The sequence below is a fragment of the Sminthopsis crassicaudata genome, chromosome 3 (genome assembly GCF_048593235.1).
Source record: "Sminthopsis crassicaudata isolate SCR6 chromosome 3, ASM4859323v1, whole genome shotgun sequence".
Lineage (NCBI taxonomy): Eukaryota > Metazoa > Chordata > Mammalia > Dasyuromorphia > Dasyuridae > Sminthopsis > Sminthopsis crassicaudata.
The window spans coordinates 434,308,818-434,322,062 of record NC_133619.1 but is presented as its reverse complement, the minus strand read 5'-3'; the positions used below and the strand labels follow the sequence as shown (position 1 = coordinate 434,322,062).

General features: G+C 33.9%; 1 protein-coding gene across 1 annotated transcript in view; it reads left to right on the top strand.

Moving 5' to 3' along the window:
• AGPS (alkylglycerone phosphate synthase) overlaps positions 1 to 13,245 on the top strand; it is a 131,455-nt gene that overhangs the window by 22,959 nt on the left and 95,251 nt on the right. Inside the window, exons 2-3 of the mRNA XM_074303020.1 lie at positions 2,298 to 2,387; positions 3,209 to 3,299. Of these exons, the coding sequence (XP_074159121.1) occupies positions 2,298 to 2,387; positions 3,209 to 3,299 (181 nt within the window). The remainder of the gene's footprint in view (positions 1 to 2,297; positions 2,388 to 3,208; positions 3,300 to 13,245) is intronic.

Below are 13,245 nucleotides of genomic sequence, written 5' to 3'. Positions count from 1 at the left end.
AAAATATAAATTCTTAATTGTTAAGTAAAGTCTTGTGCGTGCTGGCTGAAGCTGTTTTTGAGATGTAGCATTTCATACCTTTGCACTTGCTCTCCCCAATACCTAAAATGTTTTCTTTTCACCCCTCTTAGGATCTCTCCTGTGATCTCCAGTTTAAGGTTTATTTCAAATATCTTTCTGCATGAAACTTTTCCTGATTTTCTATCTCCTACTCCCAACATCTGGTGCTTTTCTGAATATCTATTTTTTTATGCGTGTATACACACACACACACACACACACACACACACACACACACACACACTCCCTACCTACCTACCTGCTGGCTTTCATTTGGGTTATAAGCTTTCAAAAGGTGCAAGAACTTTTATTTTTGTCTTTGTTTTCTAAGGGGCCTAGCTTAGAGAGCCAGATATATTAGGCATTTAAAAATATTTTTGAATAATTGAATAAAGAGAATTTGAAGACTTTTAGTACTCAGTGTAAATTGCTGTGCCTTTTAAATAGAACATTAATATTATTCTATCATTTGAGTACAGAGTGAGTTTTGGGATCTTGGGCACATTAGTTTATCATCCTAGGCTTCAACTTCTTTATCAGTAAAAGGAGGCGGTTAGACAAGATCAAGGCCAGTGAAAACAAAGAATGCTGGATTTGGACGTGGTACTATAGTTTACCTACCTATCCTTGCACTAGATGATCTCTAAAAATTTTAGCTATAAATCCTATAATCAGGTTAGAGTGCCATCCAGTATATATTCTTATGATTGAATTTTAACAAAAGGATAAAATGAGGCAGATCTCTAAGCAAGATAAAATTTATTAGCAGGGGCATGCTATATGTTAATAAGTAGGTAAATGGCTTGCCTCCATTATTGCCAGGGCTCTGATTATGAGAACAATTCCTTGTTTATAGAGTTTGGTTAATATGGAACACACACAAAAAAACAGGGAAGTTGACATCATGGAATTGAGCAATTTGTTAACAGAAGATGATTGCTGACAAAGATAACATATAGCAAAAAAGATGATTGGTTAGAAGTTTGGTAATGGGTACTAATAGAAAGTGCTCTTTGAGACCAGATATGAAATAGTGACTTAGACTTTTGGACAACAAAGCAGACATCCTTGAACGATCGCCTAGGGGCATAAAAATAATTTCATTTATATTTGCACATATTCTCTAATGTCAGTTAAATTCCTTGAGGCAAGAATGGTAGATTTTTAATCTTAGTCCATTATAGGTCACCTGTACTCTGAACTAAGTTCAGAGACAAAGAAACATGACTTAAGCAGTTTCATGACAAAATCAATGACTTGTAAATAGGATCAATAAGAAGAAAATATAGTCATTCTTAATCTCAATTTGAAATAAATTATGAAGGATAAAATACTTCATAATACTGCTAATAAGGCATTTTCTATGTACATTTCATTTTATCTAAACTAATTTTTTTTTGCTCTCTTTGTTCATAAAATTTTTTTATTAATTTTATAATTATACATTTTTTGACAGTATATATGCATGAGTAATTTTTTTATAACATTATCCCTTGTATTCATTTTTCCAGATTTTTCTCTCCCTCCCCTAGATGACAGGCAATCTCATACATTTTACGTGTGTTACAGTATAACCTAGATATAATATATGTGTGTAAATCCAATTTTCTTGTTGCACGTTAAACTAACATTTAAAAAAAATTTTTTTAAGTATTGTCCAGTTGCATGTAAAAACATTAACATTTATTTTTAAAAAATTTTTAAGTTCCATATTCTCTTCCTTCCACCTCTCCTTTATTCTTTGAAAAGACAAGCAGTTTGATTATCCGTGTGAAGTCATACAAATTAATTAAACATGGTGAAATCATACAAATCATATTTCCATATTAGCCATATTGCAAAAGAAAGCACACACAAAAAATGCCCCAAGAAAAATAAAGCAAAAAATAATATGCTTCAAACTCAAGTACAGAATTTATCCATTCTCTCTCTGGTAGTAGATAGCATTTTTCACTATGGATTTTTTGGAACTGTCTTGAATCATTGTCTTGATCAGAGTAGTTGTCTTTTACAGATGAACATTGTTGCTATATTGTTGTAACTGTGTATAATATTCTGATTCTGCTCACTTCAATTTATCAATTCACATAGATCTTTCCACTAAACTAATGTTTTTCTTGGTAAATGAGACTATAAAGACTCCTCTTTTTATATATTTATGAAAAGTAGTGTAACTTTTGTTCTCATTGGGGCTATTTAACTGAGATTTCATTTACATATTTTCCTTTTTCATTTAGGCAAGAACTGATGAAGTGGAATGGATGGGGATATAATGATTCCAAGTTCATCATTAATAAGAAGGGCCAAATTGAATTGACTGGGAAAAGGTAAGATTTATTTTTTTTTTAAGAGTATATTGGATATTATGTACTGGATATTATGAATGTTGGTAGCCTAAATAATAATTATATGTATTTTGAAAGGCAATAATTATTCAATTTCAAAAGGATTTATTAACTATTTACAATGTACAAGGCAGTATTAGACCCTACAGATACAAAGACAAAAATGAAAAAGCTCTCAAGTAGCTTATATTTTACTGAAAAATTACGAAGAAAGGTAAGTCTGAAGATTTAGCCTGTTTAGCCTCTGTTTCAAATCAAATTTGACTATGTGTTGATGACCCATTTCCATTTGGCATTCTTATTTTTTCATCCATTCAAGCATTCTTGGAAGGTACTTTTTTCTAATCTTTGATTATTGAAATCATTCTTTTTCTAGGCCTAAAATTTCAAGACCCTCTTCCCTTCCACTCCAACTGAAAAAGTTCTCTTATTTCTCAATTTAGATATTTATGTACTTCTCTAGTTAGTCTTAGAACAAGGATGCATGGCATAGTGGTGTCAAGAATGCGTGGGTTCACATTCTAACGTTTTTATATTCTGATTGTAAACTAGGCAAGTCATAATCTAATCTCTCAGTGCCTCAGGAAACTCTAAACTTGTAAATTTCAGAACTATTGCTGCTATTCATTGGTGGAAAGAATTCTTAAAAAAACACAGGTTCCAATAATGTTGATTTTCATGTCCTATTTATTTGGCACTCTGAATTGATATATTATGTTTTTAAATGAAGCTATTTTGTTGAAGTATGTTAAAATCTTTTTAAGAGATATTAAGAATGCAATTTTGCCTCTCCTTTATTTCAGGTATCCTCTTAGTGGCCTGGTTTTGCCAACATTTAGAGAATGGTTACAAAATATCCTTGGATTAAATTTGGACCAGAGAACTACCTCTAAAGTAAGTAAATAATCAGTAAGTGTGATTTTTTTTTTTTAATCTAACTTCATTAAATATCTTTTAAAGAAATTTCATGGTTATTTAAATAATTTTAGTATTTAAAAAGAGATCCATTAAGAATATGTTGGTTATGCTAGGCTAACTGTAGAGTCATAGAATTTTATAGCTGGAAGGTAATTTAGAGATGATCTAATCCAGCTCCTTCGTTTTTCAGATGAGGAAGCTGAGTCCCAGAGGGACTGAGTAACACACAGCTAGCTAGTAAGTGGTGGAGCTGGGGGGGGGGGAATGTCAGATGTTTGGAATTCTAGTCCAGGGTTATTTTTTCTATACCTTCTTGCTAGATTGTGGTCTATTGAGTAGCCCATAATCTAGGTTAATTTGGAATGATTAGCATTAAATATAGCATTCTCTTTTACTTTAAGAATACATTTTGTAGCCACCATCCATTCTAACTACCAGTGCTTTAGGTGTAACTACAATTTTATATTGCTAGAACCCTGAACTCTGAAGCTCTCTGACCAGTTTTTCCTCCTACCACCTTTTCTATTCCCTTACTCTTTTTGAATGTATTTTCTCTTCCCAATCCCAGAATAATAATAAATGATTCTAAAGAAAGCCAAAAAATTAATCAGTCATAATTTATTTATAAGCACCTACTATGTTCAGATTATATAAATTAATAATATATGTAAAGTTCTGTGTAAAAGTTAGCTACTATGACTTCTCCTTCTCCCACCACTCCTGGTGCTGCTACTGCTTCTATTATGTTCTATCCTAAAAAGAGACAGTCCTTCTTTTTAAGGAGACTATATTTTGTTGAAGGAAACAATGAACAGGATATGTACATATATAGAATAAGTATAAAATAAAATACAAGGTAGTTAAAGAAATGAAAGTACTAGCAGTTGTTGGAGGGGAATCAGGAAAATTTGACTATATAAGGTGATGCTTGAATTGAGTCTGGAGGAAGTAATGCATTCTTTAAAGTGGAGGCAGAGAGAATAGCCATTTCAAAGGCTTAAGATGGGAGATAAAATGGGACTGTTTGAGGAATAGAGAAACTAATTTTGTTAGACTAGGGATTTGGGGATTGGGATTATAATATGTAATGAGGCTGCTTGGCCAAATTTTACAAACCAGACAAAACTTAAGTTTAATCTTAGAGGCAATAGGGAACCACTGGAGTTTATTCAGTAGGGGGATTTGATGTTACTTTGGTATCTGTATTTGGGATGGTTTGGAGTGAGAAAAGATTTGAGGTAGGATAGCCCATTAGGAGGTTTGCCTTTTGTTCAGGCTAGAGATGATAAGGGCTTGAATTTAGATAAAGAGGTAATGGATTCAGGAGATATTGTGGAGGTAGAAACAAGATTTGGCAAATTGATTGGGCAGAGGTGAGATAGTTGCTTGAGCTTTTGAGTTTTTAAGACTAGGAGGAGAGTATTGGGGAAATTTGGAAGAGGGATGGATTCTGAAGGAAAGATAATGATTTTTGTTTTAAAACTTGTTGAGTTTGAGATATATATGGGATATCCCATTCAGAACTTTCAGTAGGCAGTTCATGATGTGAGATTGGAGCTCAGGAAGTATGAGTTATTTGTCTGGAGATAACAGTAAAAATGATTTAGAGCTGATGATGTCTCCAAGAGAAAGGGGGTAGATAGAGAAGAGGGCCCAGAATAAAGTCTTGTGGTATACTTGTCATTAAAGTGGCAGAATATGAATGATATTGTAGTAAAGGAGTTGAAGGAGTATCTGACAGGTTGAGAAACCTAGAAAGCAGTGTCATGAAAACCAAGAAAAGATAATATCCAGAAGGAAGGGGATGTCAGCAGCATCCAGTGCTTTAAAATGAGTGAGAAAAGATAATTCAATATAGTAATTAAGATATCATTGTCAATAGTGGAGGGAGCAAGCTTCCAAAGTGATTTTCCTAAAGCCCTGGTCTGATCATGTCATAGCTCTTTCACCCTTTGACCCCACTCCATTCTCACTTTAATAAACTCCAGTATCTTCCTGTTATCTCCAGATGCAAATGTAAAATTTGCTGACTTTTAAATTCCTTTACAACTTCTCCCTATTCTTACTGTTTTCTTAATACTTCTCAGCTTTTATTCTATGATAGCAGCTTTAATCTTTTTATTGTTTCTTTGATACTACACTTATACCACATTTCTCTCTTGCTCTGCTTCTTGGAGTCTTCATTCATTTATATCTCTCTCTCTCTCTCTCTCTCTCTCTCTCTCTCTCTCTCTCTCTCTCTCTCTCTCTCTCTCTCTCTCTCTCTCTTTATTTATTTATTTGTCTCCCTTTATATCCCACCTTCTATAGGAAGTTTTTCTTGGACCTTACAGTCCCTTTCTCCTCTACAAGCTAGCCTTCCCTTTTCATTTACCTTTTATTTACACTATATCTTATATGTTTTTTCCTCTCATGAGAATATGAGCTCCTTGAAATCAGGGACTTTTTTTTTCTTTTAAAATTTCTTGGTATCCCTAGCTTTAGCATGGTCTGTATTACACACTAAGCACTTAGTAAGTACTTGCTCATTGGCTTAGTGACTGAATGATGATTCTATTTTGCAAAGAGTTGAAGAGTGAATGAAAGAACTAGTAAGAGTAAACAGCTATTTCTAGGGATTTGACTGAGGGAGTAGAAATATAAGGTGATAACTTGAAAGGATTGTAGGATCTCATGAAGTTTTTTTTATTTTATTTTTTTGAAGTTGGAGAGACATGGGCATGTTTGTGAGTGAGGAGGGAAATGGAGATAAATATTTATGGAAGATTAAAAGAGAGATGATTCTTGGAACTATGTCCTGGAAAAGGACCCTTGTATAGAGATGAGTCTTATCAAAGATAAAGGCTACTTCATTAACAGATACTAGAGTAATGTTTGATATAGGAGATGTCAAGAGGTTGTGAGACTTCATGGTGAGTGGCTTTTATTTTCTCAATGAAATAAGCTGAAGGAAGATTAATGCAAAAATTGTGGGGGGAATTTGGTGAGGGAAGATCTGGAAAAGCTTTTTTGATAAGTGAGTTGAAGAATCATGAAGATGTTAAAAACCTTGTAACAGCCTCAGCTCTGTTGCTTTATTTCAACTCTGTTAACAATAGCAGGAATGGAGCAGGTAGATAGTTGCAGTAATTGGGCGGGGTTGACAAATTATGAAGAGCAAGAGAGTTTGGGATTCTAGAATAATTTGGGATTGGCTATAGAGTCAAGATTCAGAAGGAAGAAAATTGGAGTCATTCAGACAATAAACATTTGTTAAATATCGATTTTGGTGCCTGGCACTGTACCAAAGATATAAAAGCAAAAGATTGTCTCTGCTCTCAAAGAACTTAGTTCTATAGGGTAGACAATATGAAAATTAGGTACCAATTAGAATTAATCAACAGAAGGGAGGCACTAGAATTAAGGGGAAGGTGGAGTTTTAGCCCGAAGCCAGAGGAAACAGGAGATTGTTCCTGGAATAGGGGACCAGAGGGCTTCCCAATGTCAGTAGATTGAAGATGTGACCTTATGTCATATAAGGTGTAAGAAGATTAGAAAGATGTGAAAGTAATAAAGGACTTTGAAAGTCAGTTAAAGATTTTTTTTCTTTGGTCTTGGAGGTGATGGGGAAGCCATTGGAGTTTATGGAATGAAGAAAGGGCTGCTATGGTCAGATCTGTTTTTGGAAAATCAATTTAACAGCAGAGTAGAGGATGGATTGTAATGAGGAGAGTTGTAGTGGAGGAGAGATCACATGTTTTTGGGGTGTAGTGACATGCTATAATGGGGAAATTGAGATGTGTTTCTTTGAGCAAGGATTTATTTATTGACAAAGACACCTCCCACCTCCCACCCCAAGAAGAAGCTGCAGAAAAAGAAGGGGTAGTTGGGAAGCCATCTTATTGGCTGTTGCTGGGAAAATGGGTGACTTTCTGGTATGGCTGATCATACCTTCTCTGATAATTAAGGAATGCTGATTATTAAACAGCTTTATGGGATTCACTTGCCTCTTGTAATCTTGAATAGGAGACTAGAACCCTACATTTTGATCTCTTCCTAGGAGGGAATAAAATCTCTTAATTTGCCAAGGTGTGAAACAAGGGCAAAAGAATTTTTTTTTTTTCCGGGGACTTACATCTATACTTAAACTGGTTGTTTGGGGAAAACAAATCAAGGTCCCTACTTAAAATGATTAACAAGCTCCAGGAGCTAGTTGTTGGAATGATAACATCATCCTCTTTCAGAGATACCTTTAAGCCAATTCCTAGTGAAAGAGAGAACTTATTTTGAGTTAAGTTCTGGCAGATGGAAACTTATAAAAGTCAGTACACCATAAAATCAATTACATTGCAAAATCAAATACTCTAGAAATCAGAGGAAATGTTATTTTTAAAAATCTTTTCATACTATCAAAATAAAATCTATAAGCCTTCACAATAGATTATGGGGGGAAGATTTTGAAAGAGTGAAGAGTGACATTGAGATTGTGAACCTTAGTGACCATGATGATGATGATGGTATCCTGGACATAATAATAGAGAGTTTGGGGAGTGGGAGCGCCAAAATAAGGAGTTCAATTTTGGACATGTTGAGATGTTTACAGAACATCAAATAGACATTTGATGAAGTGAAACTGGAAGTTGGGAAAGAAATTTGGACTGGACAAGTAGATCAGAGGATCATCAACATCACCATATTAATTGAATCCATGAGACCTAATGAGATCAGCAAATTAAATAATATAAAGGAAAGAAGAAAAGAATACTGAGAATAGATCCCTGTGGGACATTCATGATCTTGTTGAGAATCTAGCTGAGAAAGAGCAGTCATATAGTAGGAAGAGAACCAGGAGAGAGCCATTCCCTGAAAACCTAGAGAAAGAGAAGATGATCAACAGTGTGAAAGGCTTTGTGAGAGGTGGAGGAGAATAAGGACTGAGAAAAAGCTGTAGCATTTGGCAGTTAAAGTCAAAGCTAGCACAATGGCTTTACAAGTGCTGGTGGCTGGAGGCACTGGAAATCAGAATGAAGCCAAAGATTAGATTTAGGAGTGGTAAGGTTGAAGGAGAGATAGAAAAATATGAGTTTTGATTAAACTTAGGAATGCCAGTTTTTGAAGATAGAAATGATTTTGTAATTTTGTATGTTGTTTTCCTGGTTGAATTTAGATTATTTTCTTTTCTTCTATTTTGTTATTCCTAATGACAGAGTAATAATATCATTTAAATAAAACAATTTGGTTATTCATTTCCCTGATAGTGAGAACCTGATTTATTTTTCTATTTTCCCCCTACTACAAAAAGTCCTGTGCTACTATGAATATTTTGATGTACCTTTCCATTCTTGGCTTTCTTGGAGTATGTGCTTAGCAGTAGTCATCTCTGAGTCAAGGAGTGTGAATATTTTAATTACTTTTAGCATCATTCAGAATTGTTTTCCAGAATATTTGGACCATTTCAGAACTCTAGTAATGGTGTATTCATATTCCTGTCTTTCTACAGCTTAACTTCTGATATTAACATTTTGTTGTCTTTTGTCACCTGTACCAATTTTCTGGCTATGTTTATAATTCCTTTTTGAAGTAGTATTTGTAGCCTTTTTATTCCTTATGAAAGTTTGGTTCTTCATCTTATATAGTTGTATAAATTCCATGTATTACACCTTGTCAGAGATATTGGCTACAAAGAGATTCTTCCTCTCTTTAGAAGTTAATGGTTTCTCTTCTTATCCTTTTTGTTTATTGTTCATTTGTGTCCAACTTGACCCCATTTTGGCAAGGATACTTAATGATTTAGCCATTTGTTCTTCCAGCTCATTTTATTCAGGCAAACAAGGTTAGATGACTTGCCCAGGTTCACATTACTAGAAAGTGAGGCCAAATTTGAACTCAGGAAGATTAATCTTCCTGATTTCAGGCCAAGAACATTATCTACTGTGCCACTTAGCTTTTTATCCTAGTTGTCTTAATTTTGTTTGTACAAGCACTTTTTGATACATGAAACTACTTAATTCTTTTTTCTTTGGTCTCTTTTTTTCTATTATTTGGTTATAATTCTTCCCCTAGCCATGCTGGGAGAGATACCTGATGACATACTCTTAATTTTTTTTCCTTTTTTGGTGTAACCTTTCAAATATTCAAGTAGTACACTAATTTTGATCAGATTGTCACAGATTGTCTAAAATATTTGTCATTTAAAAAAATTCATTTGAGCTAAAACAGCTTTTAGAATTATAAAAGCATCAAGGGATTTTGATAATTGTTTGGCCTTTTATCCCTCTGCTTTGTTTTTTTTTATTGTCTGATATTGCTTGGACATGTAGGAAAAAAAAATTATTTAACATCCTTCTCATGGAAAACTCTTAATGTAATAAGGCCTTTATCTTCATGAGGAGAAACTGAGGCTCTAAGCCGAGATAGATCAGCTCCTTTCTGGTTGTCAGATTACCTCTCTATCCTTCCCCAAAGTAACCAAGAGCAGGTCCGGATAGCGAATGAATTCACTACTCAATGCTGTCTTAAAACAAAGTCTTTATTGATAGTAAAGGGATAGGCAGGCATTTGGCTTCTAGAAAAGCCAAACTGCCTGGCAAGGGGATGCCAGTTGGCGGGCACAAGACAAGGATAAACCGAGTGCGAGGAATACATTTTTAGAAATTCATTCTATACATAAACAGAATCATAAAAGAAAGTTTGTATAGAGATGTTATCCAAGAGGTTCCAGAGATATTTGTAAATAAGACAGGAATTTCTCTTAATCATTTGTGTCTCAAGTTATCCCCTTTAACCTCTCCTCAGACAGGAATTTCATGCTGATTATTTGTATCTTGGGCTATCTTTTTGACCTTATCAATCTTATGTCTGCCTTATTGCAGTAGCTTCTTAGCTTGCTTCCCCATATTCAATTTTCATCTCTTTATCCCACACTGAATACTATCTATAGACTATGACTTTAATTATGGTATTCTTCTATTTAAAAAATAAGTTCAATTTCCTGTCATCAAATCAGACTTTTCCCACCTACTTTTAAGGCCCTTTATAATCTGGTTCTGTTCAACCTGCCTATCTTTTTATTTCCTACCATTCCAACATTTCCTATATTCTATTCAAGATAGTATTTTTAGAAAAATTTTATCTTTGATTTTATATAATTTTTATTTCCAAATCTATATACCTCCCTTCAGGCACCATTCCCAATAACAAATTAAAACAAAACAACAACAACAACAACAAAAAACAGTTGAACAAAAGTTAAGAATATAAATACTGTAAAGAACACATAAAATATGCTGTGTTCTATATACTTAGCTCCTACTTCTGTAAGGGAAAGGCATGCATTTTCTCAAAGGATTGTCTTTTTACTGTTGCATTAATACACTATGTTCATTCCTATTTGATTACTTCTACTTCATCTCTGTTATGACAAATGTCCCACTCTCTTGTTCTCTGATTCTTCTAGGTTTTATTGACCTCTCTATTTTAAAAAAGCATACCATTTATATATTGTATATTATGTTTATAATTTCATGTACATATATTTTTCCTTTCATCTAAAGTCCACTGCCTTCAGGGAGTTTTTACTACTTTTATGTTTTTCCTTTGTAGTAGAGATTACTTATGTAGAAAGTATTTACCTGTGTAGAAAAGTACACTAGTGGGCATATGTTTGAGTGCTAAGGAAGGATTTTTCATTTTTTGTATTTGTATCCCCGGAATCCATCATAGTGTCAGGGAGGCAGTAAGTATTTAATAGGTGTTTATATTTAATGCCCGTTGTTGAGATTCTATTGGTGCTCACTTTATTGATAGAAGTATGTGTTAAATACATCCATAATTTTTGAGCAGTGAACATTCTTTTGGAGTGATTTTGAAATGTGTTCCATTGTACAGGATGTAAGAGAAGCACTTTTGCATGTATTTCCGAAACCAATGTAGAGAACATGCCAGTTGTTTAACTGAATTATGAATATTTTAGTAAGGTAGTAACATTGCTTAGAAGAAATAAAATGATGTAAGAATAGGAGATATTAAGAATGACATGGTGTCCAAAAGTAGGCGGTAATTTTTCTTTCATTCTTTGTTTTTAGCCAGGTTCTTTTATTAGCTTTAAAATAAAGGAAAAATTAAAGAGAATTTAAAGGAAAAAGAAAATTAAAAGAATCTCTTACTTTGTAAATCTTTTTTTCTATTATGAGTTGAAGACTGAAAATCAATTTTGTTTATTCTATGTAACTTTTAAAGTTAATATAGAAATATGCAGAAAAGTGGGATTTGTCAGGGACTAGAAAGTAAAAATAAAAATTTAGACATTTTATTTTTAATTTATTTTAAATTTTAAATTTATTTTAATTCTTCTTTCCTTAAGCTCTTTGCATTATGGCTTCTGACTTCATCATTCAACTAAAACTATTCCTCAAAGTTATAATAACTTTTTAATTATCAAATTTCATTGCATTTTCTTAATCCTTATACTTCTGGATTTCTCTGCAGTCTTAGACACTGTGGATCACCTTGATGTGCCTTTTCTATTCTCTTTTCTCTAAAGAACATCTCCTTAACATTCTCTTCTCAGATGTTTTGTGTGATTTGGGACAGATTCTCCTCTTATATTCTGACTGCTCCTTTTCAGTCTTCTTTGTTGGATGCTCATGTAGGTCACTGAAGGCACTGTACTCGCCCTCCTCTCCGTCTTTATTTAATTTTCACTGCTAATCTCATTAGCTGTCATTGTCTGTGCTTATGATTCTCAGATCATCCTGTCTCTCAATCTTCCAGTTTCATATGTCAGTTGGCTATTAGACATCTTGAACTAGATGATGTCTTTTAAACATCTTAACTCAGCACGTTTAAAACTGAACTCCTTTTCTTTCCCCCAAACTCTCCCATCTTCCTAACTTCCCTGTTTTGTTGAGGACACTGCTATTTTTCAGTTCCTGAGGCTCACAATCTAAGTGTCTTAGATTTCTTACTACCTCTTCTCTTTCCTCTCACAGAGTGTTCATTGTGTTGCGATGGCTTATCAGTTTTACCATTATAATATGTCACCTTTTCTTTGAGACTGTTGTCACCCTGGTGCAAGCCCTCATCACCTCATATTTGGACTGTTTCAAAAGTGACTCAAGGCTCTTCCAATTACAGCCCATCTTCTATTCAGTTTCCATTAGAACAGGTCTGACCATTCCATTCTTCTTTTCAATATTATTTTCTACGGGATCAAGTATAAAATCTTCTATTTGATTTTTAAGCTTCTTCATAACTTGTCTCCTTTTGACCTTTCCAGTTTTACTTTATATCCTTATCATAACCACTCCCCATCCCCCATACAATCACTTTGCTATTCATTGGCCCTGACCTCCTTGTTCTTCACATATGACCTTTCACCTCCCAACTCAACATTTTCACTGCCTTTCCCTTATTCCTGGAATGCTCTTCTTCTTCATTCTCCTAGTTTCCTTGGCTTTTTTTGCTATCTGAGCCCCACCCTCTGCTAGAAATCTTTCCTAGCCTTACTTGATTTTAGTGCCTTCTCTGTTTGGAATTAACTTGTTTGCATGTTGTTTCCCTCATAGACTGTGACCTCCTTAAAGAGAGGGATTGCCTTTTGCCTTTCTTTGTACCCTATTGCTTTGCACAATGTCTGACATATAGTAGGTGCTTAATAAATGCGTGTTGACTTGATTTTATAACTTAGGTGAGAATGCAGAAAATCCAGAAATCCTCTTCACTTCTCACCAAACATCATTTAATTTTCTAATACTTACTTTTCTAATGATAGAGCTAACTTAATAGAATTGATATTAGCTTTCCTTCCCTGAGAAGAAAGAATAAAGAGGGGAGGCAGTGCAGTTCAGTGCAGTGATTTTTATATATTACTTTAGTCTAATGAATAATTGGAAGCTATAAAGCAACTGTACTTAGGATTTTGATATTTTTCTGTTAGGTTTTT